Here is a 23655-nt window from a genome sequence, read left to right as displayed (position 1 = left end):
TGCACACTACACTGTGCCATATTACACATACATCTGGGTTGCTCACTGCACGGTGTCAGATTGTGTATTTCTACTTCAGGGTCCATAGGGTATCCACAGGATACCTTGGGGTATAGGTGTGACGTCAGTCGCAGGGCACCAAAGAGTTAAGCTTTCAGCCTCCCAGGATGCACTAGGTCCCCCTCCTATACCCCGCCCCCGGGCCAAGGCACCTCAGTTTAGTTTGGTGCCCGGCCGGAGTCGGGTGCACCTGTTGGAGTGGGGGCTAGAAGAGCCCCTGAAGCTTATTCTTCATGCAGCTGTGGCTGCACATCTGGATGAACAGCATGGACAGTCAGTCCTGACGTCCATGCTGTCTTCCCTACACCCCGCCGGTACCAGAACGCCGGTACTGATCCGGGGATGCTGGTGGGCGTCTGGGGTCACAGCTAGCGGTGACCCCAGATGCTCCGGACCATGGCCGGATTCAAGGGGGACAGAGGTAAGCAGCGGGGTCCCGCGGTGGGTCCCCGCTGATCACATGGTCCTAAGTCCCCAGGCAGGGGGCTCCCTGGGGACTGGCTGCAGCGTGGAGCCAGGCGACCAACCTGCGCTTCCACTACCCCCTGGGACAGCGGACCGCAGCAGAGCGGTAGCGCTGCGGCGTCCCAGGGGTTAAATGCATGCCAGGGGAGCGCGCCTTCCCTGTCTCACAGCCGGCGCCTCCCCCGCTGCACACAGCCCTCTCTGCATGCTGCCGACTGGTCCTGTGGCAGCGCTCCTCCCCCAGGCCAGCCTCCTCTCTGCTCCTCGGCGGCCATCTTCTCCAGAACGCATGGTGAACGCTGCTGGAAGCGCTGGACGGAAGCATCGTGGTCTGGGTCCCCCCGCATACCTCTCCTTCGCTGTGGTCAGGTCTGTGTATGCAGCGCTGTGTCCTACCAGGCCCTGTGTCTGTGTAGTTGAGTGATCAGCGCTGTTAGTGCAGGAATTGTTATTTTTCTGCATTGTATGTGACTGTGCTAGCGCTGCTGCCTGTAATCTTTTCTTCTCTAAACTGTCAGCTTTATTACTGTCCCTGTTCTTTCTGCTAAAGCCCTTGCGGTGCGGTGCTGCAGGGTGGTCTCTCGCCTATTTAATACTTAATTGGTGAGAGAGGTCACATACGTGGTGCCATCATGTCTGAAAGTGATTTTCCCCTCCGGCTACAGTGTACCACGTGCAAAGTACCGTTAGCGGAGGGGGAGGGTAGCGCGGAGGGCCTTTGCCGGCAGTGTTTGTCCATGGCGCGGCCTATTACGGTTACAGCACCGGTACAGGAGCCGCCCTGGGCTTGTTTCGCTCAGGCGTTAACAGCTTTAGTGGGCCAGTTAGCTCCGCAGCCCGCGTTTACTCCGATGGGTTTGTCCCAGCAGTCTGTGGTGTCGTCACCCATGCAGGGGTTCCCACGACAATTGGTGGTACCCCACAGTCTCCCTATTTCCCCGCTCCCGGGTTCTCAGGAGCCAGCGTGGGTTAACTCCCTGACAAGTTCTGTACAGCACTTGTCGGATGTGTTGCAAGGGGAGTCTGTGATGCGGTCTCATAAAAGGCCGGTGGCGTCTCTGTCCGCTCCTTATGAGGATGACGAAGGGACGTCTGATGATGGGGAGATTCTAGATCCTTACGATCAGGAACCTCTCCATACTAAGGACGCTGATGCTAAGTCCAAAGTATATATTCCTGGACTTATTCGGGCGGTCCGCACAGCCTTGGTGATTGAGGACGAAGTTCCCCCAGCGGCTAAATCTAAGTATGCCTTTTTCAAAGATGTGAAGGGCGATGCCACAGTCTTTCCTCTTTCGGGTCAGTTGGTGGACCATTTAGAGGAGGCGTGGAAACAACCTGGCAAAAGATACCAGCCGCAGAGACGCCTGGCGGTGGCTTATCCGTTCGCGGATAATTATTTTGCTAAGTGGGAATCCCCTCCACAGGTGGATTCTCACGTGACCCGTCTTGTCCGTAGTGCCACATTGCCGATGCCATCCATGTCCTCCCTTAAGGATGCTACGGACCGCAAGGTAGAAATCTGCCTGAAGTCCGCTTATTCCCTTGCAGGGGGGGCAGCACGGCCGGCTATGGCCATTTGCTGGGTTGCCAGAGCGATGGAGCGCTGGGCGGATTCATTAGAGGCTTCTTTTGAATCCGACTGTCCGGCCGATCAGGCGGAGTTGATTGGCAATCTCCGTGATTCGGCCACCTACATCAACGAGGCGGCTCTAGACATTAGTACTCTGGTGTCTAGAATTTCTTCAGCAGCGGTAGCTGCTCGTCGCACCTTGTGGCTGCGATCCTGGAAGGCGGACGCAGATTCCAAGAAAGGTCTGGAAGCGTTGCCGTTTACCGGAGAAGTTCTCTTCGGTCCGGATCTGGATAAGATTGTGGCCACGCTGGCGGCAGCCAAATCTGCCTGTCTCCCGTCGGCCGCTGCTCCTTCTGGTTCGGGACCATCGTCCTTTCGGTCATCTAGGGCCCAGGGCAGGCCCAAACCACAGTCGTTTCCTCGACAGGCTGGCCCTAAGAAATCGGTCAAGCCCCGGAAGCAGGCATGGAGTACCAGACGTCCGGCCCCCAAGCCAGATGACAAGCCTGCGGCCTGACGGTCCGGGCCTCCCTTTGGGGGATCCCAGGGTGGGAGGCCGCCTGCTACAGTTCGCCCAGTGTTGGTCGACCACTACGACAGACACTTGGGTTCTGGAGGTGGTTTCCCACGGATACGCCCTCTCCTTCCGGCACAGACCCCCGGCTCGCTTCTTCACCACGGGTCTCCCATCAGACCGGAACAAGGCTACGGAGCTGCGGAAGGTATTGCACACTATGCTCCAGGCTGGAGTTATAGTGGCGGTTCCATTCTCCCAGAGGGGCCAGGGTTTCTATTCAAATCTATTTTTGGTACAGAAACCCAATGGGTCATATCGTCCGATACTCAACCTCAAAGCACTCAACAAGTCTTTGCGGGTCCCGAAGTTTCGGATGGAGACCCTACGGTCCATCATTCTGGCGCTGGAACCTGGGGACTACTTGGTGTCATTGGACATACAGGACGCTTACCTGCATGTCCCTATTCTTTGGCGCCATCAACAGTTCCTCAGGTTTGCAATCAGCAGCGACCACTTCCAGTTTCGGGCGTTACCTTTTGGCCTGGCAACAGCACCACGTGTTTTCACCAAGGTGATGGCGGTCATGGCGGCTTCTCTGCGGCTGCAGGGAGTCCGCATGTTGCCGTATTTGGACGACCTGTTATTGGTGGCAGGATCTCCAGAGCTCCTGTTACGCCACTTGGACCTGACCATTGCACTGCTGCAACGGCACGGCTGGCTAATCAACTGGCAGAAGTCCACTCTAATCCCGTCTCGGAGGATTCTGCATCTTGGAGCCTTATTGGACTCGGGACAGCAAAGGATCTTCGTGACGGAGGACAAGATCTCTGCTTTACAGTCAAGGGTGCGCAGTTGTCTGCACAGCCGCCGGGTGTCCTTACACTCGGCGATGAGGTTACTGGGCTCCATGGTGTCGGTGTTCGACATGGTGGAATACGCCCAGTTTCACTCCAGACCTCTGCAGCACCTGATCCTGTCCAAGTGGAACGGGCTGACTCAGTCTCTGAAGTCCCAGACGATTGTGCTCACCCAGGAGGTTCGCCTGTCCCTTACGTGGTGGTTACAGACGACCCACCTCAACAAGGGACGTCCGTTCTGGGTTCCAAATTGGGTCCTGTTGACAACGGACGCCAGTCTTCGGGGCTGGGGAGCAGTTTCGGGTCCACACTTGTTCCAGGGCAGGTGGACGCCGACAGAAGCGGAGCTTCCAATAAATATCTTGGAACTCCGTGCGGTCTTCAATGCTCTCCAGCAGGCACAGCGGTTTCTCCAGGGTCGCCCGGTGCAGGTCCAGTCGGACAACGCTACCACCGTGGCCTACATAAACAGGCAAGGAGGAACTCGCAGTCGGGCGGCTCTCGTAGAGGTCTCTCGGATCCTGGTTTGGGCGGAGCGCAATCTTCCGGCCATATCAGCGGTCTTCATCCCGGGAGTGCTCAATTGGGAGGCGGACTTTCTAAGTCGCCAGGACGTTCATCCGGGGGAATGGTCCCTGCACCCGGACGTTTTTCAACTACTGGTGGACAGGTGGGGTCTTCCAGAAATCGACCTCATGGCGTCCCGGCACAACAACAAGTTGCCGGTGTACGGGTCTCGCACAAGAGACAAAGGGGCGTCTCTGGTGGATGCTCTGTCCGTCCGGTGGACGTTCCGGTTCGCATACCTGTTCCCTCCGGTCTCCCTTCTTCCACGGGTAATCCGGAAATTCAAACAGGAAGGAGGGACGCTCCTGTTGATAGCTCCCGCGTGGCCCAGACGGCACTGGTTCTCAGACCTTCAGGGTCTGTCCGTGGACATTCCTCTGCGGTTGCCGCTACGACCGGACCTTCTGTCTCAGGGTCCTTGCCTTCACCCGGACCTGACTCGGCTGTCTTTGACGGCGTGGCTGTTGAGACGGCCATGCTGAGGTCCCGGGGGTTTTCCAGCTCTGTGGTGCGTACCATGTTACGAGCTCGGAAACCGTCTTCCGCGAGGATATACCATCGCGTGTGGCATACGTTCTTCCAGTGGTGTCGACCGAGAGGTTATGCACCGCGGGAGTTTCGTCTGTCTCGGATTCTCGCCTTCCTGCAAGCGGGACTAGATCATGGGCTTCGCCTTGCTTCTTTGAAGGTACAGGTTTCGGCCCTATCTGTCTGGTTTCACCGTAGGATTGCTACAATCCCGGATGTGCGCACCTTTATGCAGGGTGTTCTCCGCATTCAGCCGCCCTTTGTTCCACCTGTGGCGCCTTGGGATTTGGCTGTGGTCCTGAGGGCTCTCCAAGGACCGCCGTTTGAACCACTGGGCTCAGTGGATCTTAAATGGCTAACAGCTAAGACTGTTTTCCTTCTGGCTATTGCTTCGGCCAGACGTGTTTCTGAGTTAGGGGCTCTTTCTTGTAGACCCCCTTTCTTGGTTTTTTATGGGAACAGGGCAGTGCTCCGCACTCGGCCCGAGTTTCTTCCCAAAGTTATTTCCCAGTTTCATATTAACGAGGAAATAGTTGTTCCGGCCTTTAACTGACCGGGTCTTTCCGTGGGTGAGGCCTCATTGGATGTTGTGCGGGCCTTAAGGACTTATGTTGACCGCACTTCTTCGTTTAGGAAGTCGGACGCTTTGTTTGTCCTCTTTGGCTTCCGTAAAAAGGGTTGGCCTGCTTCAAAGCAAACTTTGGCAGCCTGGATCCGTATGGCTATTTCTGAAGCTTATCTTCATGAAGGCCTACCGGTCCCTCCTTCTCTGAAGGCTCATTCCACTAGGTCTGTGGGTCCTTCGTGGGCAGCTCGACGTGGTGCCTCGGCAGTTCAGATCTGCAAGGCTGCTACGTGGTCTTCTGTCCATACCTTCGTGAGGTATTACAGGTTTGACACCTTCGCCTCTCAGGATGCTTCCTTCGGGCGGCGGATTCTCCTTTCTGCACAGGAGCGTCCCCACCCTTAAAGGATACTGCTTTGGGACATCCCCAAGGTATCCTGTGGATACCCTATGGACCCTGAAGTAGAAAATATGAGATATGGTAAGAACTTACCCTTGTTATCTCTATTTCTACGAAGTCCATAGGGTTCCACAGGACTCCCGCCCTGTCGCACCTGTGCTGCAGATGGGCTTTGCTCTGGTCACCGGTTTTCCGTCTCCCTCTGGTGAGAATGTGATTCTTGTATGTGTCCAGATCTTTGTTCTCTCTCTTCCTTCTCCTCCTCCGGCCTATGGCTTGGTAACTAACTGAGGTGCCTTGGCCCGGGGGCGGGGTATAGGAGGGGGACCTAGTGCATCCTGGGAGGCTGAAAGCTTAACTCTTTGGTGCCCTGCGACTGACGTCACACCTATACCCCAAGGTATCCTGTGGAACCCTATGGACTTCGTAGAAATAGAGATAACAAGGGTAAGTTCTTACCATATCTCATATTTTTATTATTCTTGTGGCTGTGTCTTGCAGAGGAAAGAATAACACGAAGGCTGATGCTGCTACTCCTACTCTGGTGTCTTGTCAGTCCTGCTCAGCTGTCTTAGGCCCTGATTCAGAGCCGGACACTCTGACAGAGCGCTCGCTCTGAATCAGGGCCGTCCTTCATTTTTAGAGTAGCCTCCTGGCCGCTCGTATAGCTGTGGGTGACCACCCACAGCTATAGCGAGCGGCCAGGAAGATGGTTGCGATGGTCAAGACCATCGCGACCATCGGGCTTGCGACGAGACCCTTGTGGTAGGGTCTCTTTGCCGCAAGCCCTGGAGTGCTTTCGGCTCTATCAGAGCCGAGAGCATTCCTACTGAAATCACTTGTGATGGGAACGCCTCCGTCTGGACAGCCACGCCCCCGGCACACCCACCAAAGGAGGCATGCTGTCACTCAACGTCGCTATCCGGGTCTCGCGCACGACGGAGCTGCCTCCGTCGTGCACATGCGCACTGGGCCAACATCGACCCGCTTGCCAGCACTCAGCGCTCGCGAGCAGGTCTGAATCAGGCCCTTAGCACCAGAGGACCTCATTCAGGATGGTCTTTGTACAACTTGTTATACTGTCCCTTGCCCATCAGCCCCCGGTATCTTCTCCTCAGGACCAACCCTCGGCTACCTTTTCACAGGTGCTGGCAAAAATTGCACACCACCTAGCGGTCCCCGTGGTAGGATCTCCTATGGGATGGCCACAACAGGTGCTCACTGCACATCCTTTGCCTCCCCCCATGGGTAGACGTACTTTCTACCTCAGTACAGAGTTTGGCGGATACCTCTACAGCTTTTCAGCAAATGATGCAAAGTGAGAGGCCTTTTCCTAGTAAACCTACTAAGTGTGTTGTGTTATCTTCCCAGTCCACCCAGCTATCAGATTCTGATGTATCATCTGGGGAGGCAGAAGACGCAGACCTCTCAATCTGATTCCCTCTAGTGAGACGAGGAGCCCTCTTCTAAATTAAATATACCTGCACTGGTAAGAGCTGTCAAATCTATTCTACAAATCGGAGAAAGAACCCGCTGGCAAAACGGCCACTTTTTAAACGACAAAAGGTAGTTTTACCAGAGTTTCCTCACTCTGACCAGCTATGTGATCACATGAGCGAGGCATGGAATATTCCCAGTAAAATATTTCTGCTGCCTAAGCGTTTAAGTTCCTTATACCCTCTTCTCGCCACTGATTGCACTAAATGGGAAGTTCCCCCAGCAGTGGATTTCCACATAACACGTCTGGTCAAGAATGCTACCTTACCTATCCATACAGCAACCTCCTTGAAGGAAACTACGGATAGAAGATTGTCAAAAATCTATATATACTCTCTTACAGGAGCTATTACTCGTCCTGCTAGAGCTACGACCTGGGTGTCAAGAGCCATTGAGCGTTTGGCAGAGGTCCTAGAAGAGACATTGCCCCCTGATGCTTCGAGGGAACAGCTGTCCTACATATCTCACATTAGAGAAGCAGCCTCTTTCTTAGGTGAAACAGCTCTCCTAGCCTCCAGGATATCTGCCACTTCTGTAGTGGCCCGCCGTATTGTTTGGCTCCGCTCCTGGAACGCAGATTCGGACTCTAAAATGGCTCTGGAGTCTCTGCCTTTTTCTGGGAATATCTTGTTTGGCCCAGAATAGGATTAAATTGTGACTATCTTGGCAGCTTCTAAGACTGCGTTCCTGCCCTCTGCGTATAATGCAAAGCCTCGGACGTCATCCTTTTGGTCCTTTCGTCTACAAGGAAAAGCTAAAGGTCAGTCCTTTCCAAGGCATCAGGCATCAACTAAGGCCTCCAAGCCTAGGACCAAACAGACCTGGGCTACTAGATGTCCACCTACCAAATCAGAGGACAAGCCTTCAGTTTTGGCATTAGACCACATCAGACTGCTGGGTAAGAGACGTAGTCTTTCACGGATATATGCCCTATCCTTCCTGAGTCGACCCCCCTTCCCCATCAGTTCTTTTGCACAGGACCTCCAACGGAATCAAGCCATTCAGTCCTTACTGCTCTCAGGAGTAATAATTCCAGTCCCCTCCTCACAGCGAGGCAAGGGCTATTATTCTACCCTTTTCTTAGTTCAGAAACCAAACTGGCCTCATCGGCCTATCCTCAAATCCTCTGAACAAGTTTATCAGGGTGCTCAGGTTTCGTATGGAAATCCTCTGCTCTGTTATCCTAGCTATGGAGCCTGGGGATTTTATGGCGTCTCTGGACATTCAAGACTCTTACATGTACCTTTAGACCTTCTCATCAACAATATCTCCGGTTTGCTATAATACAGCAGCATTACCAATTTCAGGCTCTGCCCTTTGGCCTCTCAACGGCCCCTCGGGTCTTTACCAAAATCATGGCAGTTATGGTGGCCTCTCTTCGTCGTCAAGGGATCAGACTACTCCCATATTTGGACGACCTCTTGCTGTTGGCCAGCTCCCCAGAGATTCTCCACCACCATCTGCAGGAAACTATTGCCTTTCTACAAACACACGGTTGGCTGATCAACTGGAAAAAGTCTTCCCTGACACCTTTTCAGAGAATGGTACATTTGGGAGCCCTCCTGGACTCACAGGTTCAGAGAAGTTTGCGAACACCAGACAAGATCTTCATAATACAGCACTGTGTGCGCAGACTGCTCCGCAGTCGCCAAGTGTCAATTCACTCTGCAATGCAGACCTTGGGATCAATGTGTCATTTGCTCAGTTTAACTCCCTACAACACTAATCCTCTTCAGGTTGAACGGGCTACCCCATCTGCTCAGATCACAGATGATGGGCCTCTCCCTGGAGGTTCGCCTGTCCCTAGCCTGGCGTCTACGGACATCCCATTCAAGGGTCGTTCTTTTTGGATCCCGGACTGGGCTTTCCTCACCACAGAAGAAAGCCTCCAAGGGTGGGGCACAGTGACCGGCCAGCACTCCTTCCAGGGCCGCTGGACCCCAGTCGAGGCAGTGTTACCAATCAACGTCCTGGAACTTCGAGCCATCTACAGAGCTCTCACTCTGGCTCAGGATATTCTTCAGGACAGGCCAGTACAAGTACAGTCTGACAACGCCACGGCAGTAGCCTACCTCAATCACCAAGGAGGCACTCTAAGTCGGACAGCAATGGCAGAAGTGTCCCACATTCTCACATGGACCGAATGCCATCTCCCGCCCATCTCCGCAGTATTCATCCCAGGAGTTCTCAATTGGGAAGTGATTTTCCTCAGCTGTCATGACATGCATGCAGGAAAGTGGTCTCTACATCCAGACGTCTTTCAGCTCCTGGTGGATAAATGGGGTCTACCGGATGTTGATCTCATGGCCTCAAGACACAACCACAAACTTCCAGTATATGGAGCCAGGACAAAGGACCCCGATGCAGCCTTCGTGGACGCATAATCAGTGAAGTGGACTTTCCATTTGGCGTATCTTTTCCTTCCAATATCCCTGTTTCCTCTAGTTCTTCGAAAGTTCAAGCATGAAGGGGGCACAGATCTGTTGATAGCTCCTGCTTGGCGCCATTGACGCCATTGGTACTCCGATCTTCAAAGTCTCTCCATAGACGTTCCTCTTCAACTTCCTTTGCGAGTAGACCTGTTGTCTCAGGGTCCATGTCTACAGCCAGACCTAGCCCATCTGTCTAACGGTTTGGCTCTTGAGATGTCCCTCCTAACGGCTATGGGATTTTCCGGACCATGCTCAGAGCATGTAAACCGGCCTCCGCCAGAATTTATCACTGAATATGGCATACGTATTTCCAATGCTGTGCTCCGAGATACTATGACCCTCAAGTTTTTAAAGTTTCTAGAATACTTGCCATTCTTCAGGCTGGATTAGATCTAGGCCTCCGCCTAGCATCTCTGAAAGTGCAGGTCTCTGCTTTGTCCATCTGGTTCCAGTGCAGAATTGCTCCTCTACTGGATGTTAACACCTTCCTGCAAGGTGTTCTACGTATGCAACATCCCTTTACCCCTCCTGTGGCTCTATAGGATTTGTCAGTGATGCTCCACGCACTTCGGGAACCTCCCATTCGAACCCCTGGAATCGGTGGATGTCAAGTGCTCACTGCGAAGACTCTGGCCCTCATTCAGAGCCGTACGCTCTGAGCAGAGCGCACGCTCTGAATGAGGGCCGGCCTCCATGAAAATGGAGCGTCCTCCTGGACGCTCGTATAGCTGTGGGTCACCACCCACAGCCTATACGAGCGTGCAGTTTGATGGCCGCGATGGTCTTGACCATCATGACCATCGAAACTGCGAGCCGGAGCCTGCGGTTGAGGTTTTCAACCGCAAGCTCCGGAGTGATTTTGGCTCTATCAGAGCCAAAATCACTCCCACTGACATCACTAGTGATGTCAGTGGGCCGGCTTCTGACGGGAGGCGTTCCCGTGGGAACGCCCCCGTCAGGGAGGCACGCCCCCGGCACGCCTACCAAAGGGGGCGTGCTGTCAATCAACATCGACAGCACGCCCCCTTTGATCAGACACAACGAGCGAAGGACTTTCCTTCGCTCGTCGCGTCTGGCGCATGCGCACGACGGAGCTCCCTCCGTCGTGCGCATGCTCAGTCCAGAACATCGACCCACTTGCGGGCGGACAGCCGCTCGCGAGTAGGTCTGAATCAGGCCCTCTGTTCATTCTGGCTATAGCATCTGCCCGTAGGATATCTGATTTAGGGGCGCTTTTGTGTCGCTCCCCTTTTTTAATCTTTCATCACGACAGGGCTGTTCTTAGAACACGCCCGTGCTTCCTTCCCATGGTGGTTTCTCGTTTCCACCTAAATGAGAAAATTGTGGTCCCATCCTTTCAATCACCAGACCTCTTGACAGGTGAGGCCTCTTTGGATGTGGTCCGTGCTCTGAAGATCTGCGTGGACCATACTACTTCCATCAAGAAATCGAACTCCCTCTTTGTCCTATATGGATTCCACAAGAAGGGATGGCTAACAAACAGACTCTGGCCAGATGGATTCGCATGACTATCTCAAAGGCTTCCACGCAGACTGGCCTTCCTGTGCCGGCTACAGTATCTGCTCATTCTACTCGCTCTGTGGGTCCCTCGTGGGCAGCCTGGTGTGGCACCTATGCTGAACAGCTATGCAAAGCAGTCACGTGGTCTTCTGTCCACACCTTTCTTAGTTTTTTTGCCTTTGATACATTTGCCTCTCAGAATGCTTCCTTCGTGCGTAGGGTTCTTATCTCAGCTCAGGAGCGTTCCCACCCTTGAATAACTGCTTTGGGACATCCCCATTGTCTCCCCTGTGGAGCTCTATGAACCCTGAAGAAGAAAAGGTGAGTTATGGTAAAACTTACCCTTGTTAACTCTTTCTTCGAAGTCCATAGGGTCCACAGGGCACCCGCTCTGACGCACCTGTCTTCTATGGGTTTCTTCTCTTGGTCACTTGCTTCCTTCTCTGTGTGAGAGTGTGATTCTTTAGTCTTCCTTCTCTCCAATCCTGCTCCTGCCTTGGGCTTGTTAACAAAACTGAGTTGCCCTCAGACCGGTGCATACAGGGATTGAAAAGCTTTGCTGTTGGTGTCTGGTCCTCCAGGTCCCACCTACACCCTATTGTCTCCCCTGTGGACCCTATGGACTTCGAAGAAAGAGAGTTAACAAGGGTAAGTTGTACCATAACTCTCCTTATCGCATGTGTTCCCACGCTCAACTGTTCTATACATTTTCGTCCACACCCCACACTAGAATTGGGCCTCGCCGGTACTTAGTACAGGTGAAGCCAAGAGAGAATTTTGGTGCGTTGTTTTGCTATTGACTTTCACCTTTTTGACTGCACTAATTTGTAATATTGGGAATATGTGGAGCATAATTCTTCATAACCAGATTGCATTCAATCTATGCCAATTTTAATACTTATTCACAGTCATAGTAATTGGGCCATTTAATGGGCAAGTTGTGGTGTAGGGAATAATGAAAGTTGCTCAGGTTTTCTACCACTAATCACTAGTGAGATCACAGGTTTGGTCTTTATTTCGGTGTTAAAACATGGTTTTGGTATATATGCATATGTACATCCTCTAAAAACTAGTCTCCGACCCCAGGAGTTTAAACTGGAAATTGTCTTGGAGGCGTTGAAGGCAAATTATTTCCTTTTTGTTGCCCTTAGGTAAAACAACACACAAGCTCTCAGGTGTGTATGTTGGATATAACGGGATTTAGATAGCAGATCTGCTGTTTTAGCTAAAAAGATCTGCTCTGATAATAGATTTTTAAATGAGTTTTGCAAGATCACATAGAGACCACAGTAGTATACCAGCATAGTTATCATTAAGGGCCATATTCAATTGGCGGCGAAAAGTCAGAGGTCGGACTTTTCGCTATCATTGCCGTTTTTACAGGGGATAAAGTGTCGGACCCGTGCCCGCTTATGCCCGTATTCAGTTAGGAATCGGCGAAAACAGGACCCGGCGGAAAGGTAAGTATCAAAGTCCTGTCACTTTTGGGGAAATCAGCCTGTCACCCCCCAAAAGATGGTCTGACATGGGGATCACTATGGGTACCCCCGATTTGGACTGCTAAAAGTATTTGGGGTTGTTAAATGGCCGCGACAGGTGCTTTAATGCGGCTATAAAGAAGTGGTGAAGAATAGCACTTTTTTTTTTTTTTTTTTTAAATAAAGCAAACTAGTCCCATTAAATTTGGGGTACATGATAATGGGTGCAAGAATATTTATAAGTCCCTAAAGTTATTTTTTAAAATTCTTCAAAAAACCAACTACCGCAACCAACCGCATTCTAGAAAACACCTGCCGTATACATGGGAATCTCCCCCCTGAGGCTATTTCGCTAGTTTTTAAGTTTGTTCCCCAACTTTTTTTTTTTTTCTTAGCCCCCAAAACGAAACCACATAAATTAGTCACTGCGATGCCCTACGCCGCTTGGGCTTTCACTGCATGCAATGAGGTTAGCAATTCCTGGGTAATGTCTGACCTTGTGCAAGTGTGTGTGAGGCTCCGATGGTACTCGATGTTAAAGATGGTTTCGCAGTCTTGCTATTTATTTTGGGTGTGTGTAAGTTAAGGTGGGCATCGTTATGTTGTGCTGCGACAGCCTAGCGATTGCAGAGGACTAGCTTATCTTCGCAGTAAGACTGCTTTCGTAAATTGCTATTGTAATCGCAGTTGCGATCTGTACTGAATCAGGCTCTTAATGCAGGCTTTTAACTCCCGTGTTAAGAGCCTGGCGCTATAGAATTACTGTCTGCGGTAAGCATCAAGAGTGCACTTAACTCTGCTTTCTGTATGCACCTCATGAGGGTGCAAATAGAAATATGCAATAAGTGCACCCTCAGGGATTTCCGCAAACGGTAATAGCTTTGTTTCAGGAACTAGTCCCGTAATCTGTGACTCACCGCCTGTCAGCCTCTGGCCTCACTGCGGAATATAATTTAATAGCTTGTGGGGAAAATGGCCGCCACAGCACTGAAGGCGTTAAACCTGTGGTGCGGCGCCTTCTTTAAAAGCACTGATAGGGGCTAGGTGCTTGGTGTTTTAATAATGTATTTTAAATATGTCTCCTCTCCCCCGGCCCCTCTCTCCGGCAGCCATGGCAATGGTGGGTTTTAACCACCCCTGCATCGGCGGTACTAGGTGACCGAGCCGCTGCAGCCAGTACTGCATGTGGCCTCATGCTCGGATCTAGGGAACGCCAACTCCCTGTACCCCAATGTGGCAATTCAGGAGGTTTAACCCCTGGTGCACTACATCAGGGGACTAGGTGTAAAGAGCCGCTAAGTGCTCCACGCTGGGGATCAGGAGCCTAGCTCCCAGCGCCCCAGCACTACAGTGCAGCACTGAAGGGCAGAGTGGCCCCATTGAGGCGGGACAGGGAGAGTCTGCTCCCTGTAGTCCCGGCACTGAGAGGGGGCAGTACAGAGCACTCGATCAAAAGTGAATCCTATGGCTGTGGAGGTTTAACCCCCGTGTGCTGCACCAGAGAGGATGTGCTCAGATGGCAGCATGGGGAGACCAGCGCTGAGGACTGGGGGAGTAGCTCCCAGTGCTGCCAGTACTAGGATAGTTACCCAGGCTGCAGGAAGGGGAGCCTGGCTACTGCAAGTGCTCTGGGGGTCAAGAGAGTAGCTCCCAGTACCGTCAGCAGTAAAATAGTTAAAGCCCCCCCTGCTGAGTGCTGGACACAAAGTATGTAAAATACAGTGTTAAATAATATTATAGAAATATATTTTCAAAGGTGTGTGCAGCACTGAGCCAAGAGAGCAGTCCTGAGCTGCTGTCTGTGGAAGCCTGTTGCAGGGCACATGCTTGCTGTATATATATTTTATCATGATGTATTTAAAATGTACATGAATGTATTTTTAAATGTATGATTTAAAAGTAAAAATGCACTTGCCTTGCTTTCTCTGAAAGAGAGCGCTCTGTCGGCTGCTGGATCCTCCAGTCCCTTTCAGAGAAACAAATTGCCCTCCTTTGCAGCCTCATGCCTGAAAGAGGTATGAGGAGGTGCATGAGGAGCTGGCCAATACAGACAGCTAAATAGAGCTCACACTACGTGACCAGGAGACTGCTGGCTAGGGATCTTGACTGCCTTGTCCTGGAGCCCAGATTCGGGTAAAGGAGGTAGCCAAGTCCCCCTCAACAGAATCCACTCTCCACTGTCCATTAGGGACAATGTTAAAGGTGACCATACCTTGTGCATGCTAGGCGCATGCACTTAACTTGATTGGGTAAAAGCCAGAAGGCGGCCTCACCCGCCTTGGTGATGTGTTTTGGAGAAAGATAAAAGAAGAGTCTGCGTGCTCTGTATGTGTGTATCTTTTTTGACTTTAGAAGGTTTCAACGGCTGTAACATCTGTATGTTGTCCTCCCTAAACACTTGCAAAGGAAAGGAGTCTTTTTGAAGACTGAGCAATAAACATCTTGCCTTTAAGACGATTGCATCTGTATCCTGCGACAACAGAATTGCGCCAGATACTATTTCGTTCTCCGGCTGTTCTGGATTGAGCTCAGTGTCTCCAAGCTCAAGTCCTCTGCTAGCTACCGTGCAGGGCCTGGTCTGTGTTGAGGGACCAGGAAGAACTAGTTGACATCAGGAGATGTGGCTGTAGCTTGTCTACTCATATGCAGCAGAGGCGGTTCCAGGTGCCGACGTAGGAGCCTGGGAGAAGAGGTTCTAGGTGCCAGTGTAGGAGCCCAGGTGGAAATAAGCAGTTCCAAGTGCCGGTGAAGGAACTTGTGGTGGCAGCTATGTTACATATCCACAGCGCAGTGGGCAGAGTCGTTAACTGGCGGTAAGAGTGAATCCCTAATACCCCAAGATCCAGTGGGATCATAAAACAATCTGGGTCCACTTGGCGAAGGCGATGTTGTCCGGTAACACTTGCGGAAGCGGTAAATCCTGTGGCTAATTGAATGTCCCCATATGTCATTTTAATTGGGGAATACAAATGTTTGTTTGGGCGCCTGATGGAGCAAATCAATTGCTGCTCCAATCGGGAGGGACAGCTGCCCATTACTTTTCATTCATGTCTCGTCTAATGCACCGCGTAAAGCAGCTAAACCAGTCTAAAGTCCTGATTAGAGCACCCTAACTACCGTTTGAGTGCCCAAAACACAGTTTTTGCCGATTTCTGCTTGCCACCTCAGGACAGTGAATGCAGAAATATCTTTCCGCAGGAGCAATTGAATAGTGCAACAGGAGCTGCAGCCACGCTAACACTGAATCGCCCCCTAACAATTTAGGTAGGGTCCCATGTTCAGACGAATAATGTTCCTTTACTGTAGTTTACTACTGAAAGAAAGTAAATTTGTCCTAGAAAAGAAATAAGACCAAATGAACTCATATAGCCTATAAAAATGTGTTATTCTCAGTGAAAGCAACTTGAAATGAACGTGTTAGATTTGATGTGCTTATATGGGGAAAAATGTCAATCTGAAAGGGTTACTCTTAGTGTTTACTCTAGCTCCGGCGGAAGGCAGGGCGCCGGAGCTAGAGAGGGCACCTTTTGTGAGCACGCCCGAAAAGGGGGCGTGGCCATTGAAAAGGGGACGTGTCTATAAGACGCGTCCCCTTTTCGTCACTCTTGGGAGCGTGCCCGGCACTTATGGACACGCCGGGCAGCCCCCAAGCGCTTCAGATAGGGAGAATAGATCTCCAGTGTTGACCGGGTCGCCGCACATTTCTCCACCCCCGGGACACTGCGACCCGCGGGTGAAGACGGCACCTGCAGGCTGTGAGGGCAGGGCGCTTTTTGCCCTCCTCCTGGAGGGCAGGGCGCTGCGCCCCGCTAAAACAGCCTAGCGAGAACGCTAACTCTGTTCCTTGGTTTTCTGTAATACATATAGGACCTCATTCAGACGCGGTCGCAAGCGCTGAGCGCTCGCAACCGGGTCGATGTTTTGGTCCTGCGCACATGCAACGGCCGCACTGCGCGTGCGCAAGCCCCGGAGCGAGAGAGAGCGAAACTCTCGCTCCAGAGTTCACTACAAAAGGGCCGGCTGTTGATGTTGATCGACAGCTCGGCCCGTTTGTAGGCGGGGTGTTTTCACAAACTGAGGCGTTCCTTGAGGAATGCCTACCGTTTTGTGGGCGGCCGCACTGACATCATCAGTGATGTCAGTGGGGAGCTTCCTGCTCGATCAGAGCAGGAAGCTCCCTGGGGCTTGCGGTTGCCGAGACCCAACCTTAGGGTCTCGTCGCAAGACCCGAAGGCCTTGACCTTCACGACCATCACCCTAGTCAGTCGCTAAGCTGTGGGTGGTAACCCACAGCTTAGGTAGCGACCAGGAAGCCGCACTTAAAAATAGAAGCAACCGCCCTCATTCAGAACGAGCGCTCGCTTCGTGCAAGCACCTCTGAATGAGGGCCATAGTCTTGAACAAGCTGGTGTTATGTAGGCTCTAGTGTCCCCCTTCTCCCTTATAGTTTCCAGCTAGCAAGTAAATTCTGTATAACAAAGCATTACTCAGCTAAACATTTCTGAAGAACTTTAAATTTACTGTGTAGCATTTTTCAAAGCCACCGCATCTTTTGTGGTTTTGCTTGCTGCTTTTAATGGGGCAATAATATTGAATACAAAATACGTCTGGTTTTGTATTTGATATCATTGCCCCTTAATATGCAGTCTCCTGGACCACAGAAGACACCGCAGTTTTAAAACGTGCTGCGTAGTAAATTTTACCCCCTTGTGATTTATATTTCAGAAAATCTGTCCAGCATATTATATCTTTGTGTGGGGAAAACTGATGTTTCCTTGGAAGGTGGTGCTTCTCTCACTAAAATCAAATTTAGGGCAGAAGTCAGAGCTTCTGTGATTGGCTTCCAAATGTCCTAAGTATCAGATCTGATGCGTGTGTGTGTTGCTGACTATATAGTCCCTCAGACCTCCTAGTTGCCTTGTCGCTCAGTCCAGGGTTTGCAGAGGAAGTAGGGACATTGTGTGGCACAGGCAGCATTGCACTTCCCCTAGTTATTTTTCATCCAGAGGATCAGCCTCATGCATATACATAAAGAGGGGGGGGGGGTGTGAGGTTGTTGCAAAGACATCATGGACACTTGTACATGTGGTAACCAGATCTGTGCCCTATGTGGAAATTTCCACCGCTTACATGTTGAAGCAGCAGATTGAAAATGTGTGCGTGATTACATGGCCCAGGACACTGCCGGTTATAGAACTTTGATTAAAAGATGATTAGATTAATTTAAAATTTAGGGAAGAACACAGTACTGGAACTCTCCTTCTGCCATTTTACTCTGATTTTGTATGACTGTGACACTGGCACTAAACCCTAAGCTGCCTTTGTAATTGGGGCCTTTACTGTCTAAGGGCCGTATTCAATTTGAGGCGATAAGTCCGGATCCGCGGTAATTTCCCACCGATGACGTCAATATCGCCTGTTTTGGTTTTACCCTGTATTCAATTTCAAAGACTTTCCGCCTAGGCGGAAAGTCAATGCAATGTAATAGGCAGTAAAGTATCACCTATGAATGGCAGGCGGTAAAAAGTGCAGAATTGAGGTTTTAGAAAAACTTAAGGACACCCCAAAAATTTACTTTGAAAAAGGGGGCGATAAAAAAAAAATTGGGGTACAAACTTAAAAACTAGCGAACTTGACTGTTTTTTTGATTGCAGGTTTTTGCGGCAGGTGGATTTTGCACGATTTTTTTAAGTCACTTTAGCAAGTTTAAAATATGTTGAACCCCATTTTCAAGTACCCCAAATTTGATGGTCATAGTTGTTTTGCCCTAAAAAAAAACTTAAATGCTCTTCTGCATCACCTTATTCCAAGCCGCATTTATGCACCTGCTCGCGGCTATTAGAAACCCCAACTTCCTTCAGGAGTTAAAAATGGGGGTACCCTTTCTCCTCCCTTATGTCTACACATCTTTGGGGTGGTCCCTAGATTATTTCCCGAAAATTCCCGTTTTGTTTAAAATTTACAAAAAAAAGACAAACCAGTCCCAGGCTTGCCAGCCAGTGGTGGTTTCTAAAAATATGGGGAACAAAATGTGTAGGGTTCCACCGTATTTTAGAAACCAACCCAAGGCTGCACCTGCAGGGACCAGTTCTGGTTTTAGATATAGGTGTAGAAAAAACCTTGGGGATCCCCTTATATTTAAGACCAGCACCAGACCCAACCGACTGGGGTGTAATGCCACAGCCCGGAGACCCAATCACCGGGACTCCAGGTCCAAAGCATTAGCACCCCAAATCGGTCAGCGCAAGCCGGTGATCTCAGGGGAGTCGGGGACCCCCCAAAGAAGGGTCCCGAGCACCACAGGCTTATGCTGAAGCCTGGGGCTCTGCCCCATACCCCTGGTTTGGTGGGTATGGAGGTAACGGGGGGGCCAAACAATGTAAAACTATTGTGTTTTACAGTGGAACTACAAGTGCCAGCATGCCTGCCATTTTGCACTTGTGGAACAACAAGTGCCAGCAGCCATGCGGCACCTGTAACTTCACTGTAAAATAAATAGTTAAAAAAAGACAAAACACACACACCGTGACAGTATAACTTTATTACACACACCTACCCATTCACACATACTTACCTATACCAGATGTGTCTGTCCCCTTGTCCAGTAGAATATCCTTAATCAATGGCTCTGCAAAGAAAAATTCATACTCTCCTATATCCTGGCGCTGGTCTCCGCAGTAATTCAGGTACTTGACAAAACAAAAAAACGAGTTTACACGACCCACGCAACATCTATCAGTATGTGTTGCCACACATACTGATAGCTCCCGAATGCCAGCTGACGGAACATGCATGGAGCTAGCAGTCCCGAGAGCCAATTAACAGCCGCACTGACTGTAGAGCAGCCGCTGATTGGCTCCAGCTACTGACAGTTCCCACGTGGTGTGACTCGCCCACGTGGGAACTGTTTTTTTGTTTTGCCAAGTACCTGGATTACTGCGGAGACCAGCACCAGGATATAGGTGAGTATGATTTTTTTCTTTGCAGAGCCATTGATTAAGGATATTCTACTGGACAAGGGGACAGACACATCTGTATAGGTAAGTATGTGTGAATGGGTAGGTGTGTGTAATAAAGTTATACTGTCACGGTGTGTGTGACAGTATAACTAATAGTGCCCCCAGTACTAAGCCCCCTCTAAGTGTGCCGTGCACACACACAAAAAACAGAATACTTACCTTAGGCCACGATCCTGCATCCGCTGCCGTCTGCCGCTCTTCGGAACTATGGGAGAGACGTCATGACGTCTCTCCCATAATGCCCATGGGGGAGCCATACGCCGGAGATCAGGAGTGAACTCCGGCTGCCGCTTCAGGGAGTCGGGCGTCCGCCGGTAACATTTCAGCGTGCGCCCGGCAGGGGCTTCCCTGCGACGCTGGTGGGGGCTTGGAAATCCCGGTCGCCAGGACTAAAATCTTAGTCGCCATGGTGGCCTGGCACCCGTGATTTGTCGAGCCCTGCCTCATACGTTGTGGCTTCAGTCACACCAAACAGCCACTATTGGCTCCAGATCCCGGGCATCTCGTCCTCACCAAGCATCTAAAAATGTGCATCTCACTTGCATAAATAAAACAACTGGAAGTGACCAAACTACTCTGCTAGATTACACTGATCAATTGTGTACATCTATGTGCGGCTCAGTCTGAATTTGTATACAAAGTGCCATATGATGCCTTGGACGGAGATAAAGTACCAGCCAACCAGCTTCTAGCTGTCATTTTTCAAACAAAGCCTGTGACATGGCAGTTAGAAGCTGGTTGGCTGGTAATTTATCTCCGTTCACTTTATCTCCATCCAAGGCATAGTAAATAGATCCCATAGTCTCTCACTAAAGAAGAGGCAGTATATTCTTAGAAGCTGGAATGACCTGAACAAACTCCAAAATGGTGGCAGCGGGCAACTGGGGGATACAGTATAAAGCTGTCTGAGTTTCATGACTGGTGCAAAATAGATTATATCTTTGCATATGTAGTGCTTATCGGTTTGTTTTACTTCAGCAGATGGAGTGCTCGATCTGTCCACTAAGAAGAGTCCGTGTTCCAGTAGCACGCATGCAAGCATTTCTCCAAGTACCTCAAACTCTATAGGGAATGGGTAAGAATTGTCCTCACCTACTTTTTTTTTTTTGCCTTTTTTTTTTTCCCCTTTTAATTACATCTGCTAAATCTTGATTTGTTTCACAGCTAAAGTGATTATGCCTTCCACCCTATTTAGAGTAATGAGTTCACTACAATTCATGACTTGCCATTCTTCAATAAAGTCAAATTTGTAGTAATGTGTCCATGAAATCATATTCTATTAGCTCTATCATATATCTCATTCATTGTCTTCAATTTAGGTGGGGCTGTTGTATGAATATTTAGATTGAACGCTTACATGTTTTTATAGGTTACGTCCAGAGAACATTTCATAGTATTCTAATGAAGGTGATCGTATGGAAGCATATATGCGCTTCACATGCTTTAGTAATATAGGTTGATGTATAGGAATCTGGCATCCGTGTTGACGCTCTCATTCATTGTGTAGCTACGTTTCAAGGTTTTGTATAGTATGTCTATTCATAATTGTTTTTTAGTTTGTTTTATTTTTGTGTGGGTTTTTTTTCTTTTTTCCTTCTGTTATTTTTAATTTATTTTATTTAAATTTGCGACTTTGACAGCTATAAATCCAACATATTGTTCTGGCATATTATATTATAGCTTACTGTGACTGTTATGTCATCCCTTATCAGTTTTACATGTGCATTTTGCAGACCTGGTAGTTTTGTATAAAGTTTATTTGGCAATTGCACATTATATTCATTAGTTAGTAAAACAGTGGCAATCTGGCTGAGGTTTTGGATTCACACAAAAATGCAGCACTTTCTGGCATTAGACTTGAGTTTTAAAGTGGTAGTTGAATGCGTCCAGCTATATTTTTTTTATTTATTTTTACTGTTGTGGCCTTTTAAAATGTATAAGTTTTACATTTGAACATATTTAATCATAATCTGAATAATCTATAAACCAATCACCATCTAAATCATTCCTTCTGTCACCTGTCAAATTTATTCTTTTAAGGGGAAAAAATGGTCTGAGCGCTTTGTAACTGAAGTCTGTTAAAAAAAACAAAAAAAAAACCTGGCCTCATTTTGACATGTCCTGATTCATCCTCTACCAAAATATCTGACTCTTTATTACTGATTCTTCCCTAAATGTAAACTTTGAACTATCAGTTCAAAAGCACAGTTGCTGCAGACTTCTACTTTGACTTAAAGGCCATTTTTTTTCTTTTATGTTCGTAAAATGTTGCTTTACGTTCCCTTAGTATACTGTATTGTGGGCCTCATTGTTTACGAACAAGGGCTCTTATATCACTACCATCTCGATTTATGATGTGAGCAGCAGACTTGGTTTAGCTTTAAAGTAGGTTGCATTATGTACTAAGTGGCATACTCTTTTATTACTGTACTTGTTTAGTGGTAACGTCACATTAATAAATTGTGTAAAACACCGAACGGGATTGACGACTGTCCTATTTTATTACTAAGGTGCTAATTAAAGACTGTCACGCAAGCTTTTTTTTTTTTTTTTTTTTTATATATAATATAATTTTTTTTTGCTACAAGAATTTGTGAACCCAGCCAAAGACCAACTGACACCTTTATATTATTTTTTGTTGCCCACAATATTTCTTTTCTTTTTCTGTGAATTTTTTTTCATTTTTTTTTTTTTCTTTTTCTTTTTAAACTTGACACTGATGCTGAGATAAAATTATAATACAAAAAGTGATGTTACCCAAGCAAGGCCTTCTAATAAAGGAGTGGCCCCTTCACCCATCCCTCCCTTCCTGTGCAAGTTCTGCTCACATCAGTTTCCTTCCATCCAATTAGGCGACCTGGGAGACCCAGCCAGCACCGTCCAGATGGACTTCCATGCAGTGGTGATGGGGTGCCTCCAAGAAATTTGCTGGATGCAACCAGGGAAACATATGGCCACTCCACGCCCCTAAAAGTGCCATTGGCTCGCTCCTTGCAGATTAGCGAGGAATTGCATAGCAGAAAGATCTCTACAGCTGCCAGCCATGGTTCGTCCGGACTGCAGAATCAAGGACAGCATTTGATATTATCCAGGGAAGCCTCTTGGGCAAAGCCACACTACGAACTAAATTTTGGCCGTGTGAAATATAGGGGTAATGGCGCACTCAGCAACATCAGTGACCTGCCTTTTCTCACAGAAAATGCAAATACTTTTCATAAAAACATTCAAAACAAACATGAAATTAAGAAGGAAATGGGCCTTTCTTCTCCAGTTGATTTAAAAATTCCACAGGTCCGCGGCATGGATCTGTCTTGGGAATCCCGGAGCGGGGAATTGTACAATTACAACTCTTTGGTAATGGGTTCACAAACCGAGAGCGCACTTAGCAAAAAATTACGGACTATCCTTCCAAAGCAAAATCGGAGAAACTTACTGGAGACTAGCGCTGATTCCTGGAGCTCAGATGTTGAGCAGTCTACCTCTGGACAGCCATATTCGACCTCAGATCAAGAAGGCGACAACGGCTCGAAGCAACCAAGGAAAAAACGAGGGAGATACAGACAGTATAACAGCGAAATACTGGAGGAAGCGATTGCTGTCGTCATGAACGGAAAAATGAGCGTCTCCAAAGCGCAAAGCATCTATGGGATTCCTCACAGCACACTGGAGTACAAAGTCAAAGAGCGGCTAGGCACACTAAAAAACCCTCCAAAGAAAAAGCTAAAACTAATGAGGTTGGAAGAACCAGATGTTGTAGTAAAAAGTGAACTGGATGCTCAGGACGAGGTGGCGGCATCGCCAAGTGCAAACGAATCTAAAGATGAATAGGCATGCTGTAAAGTCCTAAGTCTAGTAAACGAGTTGTAACCAAACTGGGCGAGCACTTCTGCTTTCTGAGCGAGCATACTTGTCACCTGCTTTAACTTATTGTGAAACTCTCTGGCAGTTTCCTAACAGACCTCTATACAGGTGAAATTTGTGTGCTCAACATCAGGCAGATCTGTAAATTCCTCACGCCCCAGTACACAACCCTTGAATACTTTGTTTGGCCTTTACGCATGCTTTTATTTTCAATAGAGAATTGTTACCTCAACAAGAGAACCTCTACATGTAACTATGGACTCGTTGCTTTTGAAGCCTACATGTATTGTGTTCTTTATGTATATTTTAAAC

General features: G+C 49.1%; 1 protein-coding gene across 2 annotated transcripts in view; it reads left to right on the top strand.

Annotated features, from left to right (window-relative positions):
- LOC148501793 (ligand-dependent corepressor-like) overlaps window positions 1-23357 on the top strand; it is a 60257-nt gene extending 36900 nt beyond the window's left edge. The window contains exons 8-9 of one of the 2 annotated variants that reach the window (XM_088449969.1): window positions 20461-20557; window positions 22335-23357. In XM_088449969.1, the coding sequence (XP_088306095.1) occupies window positions 20461-20557; window positions 22335-23310 (1073 nt within the window). In that variant the 3' untranslated portion in view covers window positions 23311-23357. The remainder of the gene's footprint in view (window positions 1-20460; window positions 20558-22334) is intronic. The other variant, XM_088449970.1, reaches the window with a different exon arrangement.
- The last annotated feature ends 298 nt before the right edge of the window (window positions 23358-23655 follow it).

The sequence above is a fragment of the Taudactylus pleione genome, unplaced genomic scaffold (assembly GCF_031769625.1).
Source record: "Taudactylus pleione unplaced genomic scaffold, aTauple2 ptg000502l, whole genome shotgun sequence".
NCBI lineage: Eukaryota > Metazoa > Chordata > Amphibia > Anura > Myobatrachidae > Taudactylus > Taudactylus pleione.
This window is presented reverse-complemented; position numbering and strand designations above follow the sequence as displayed.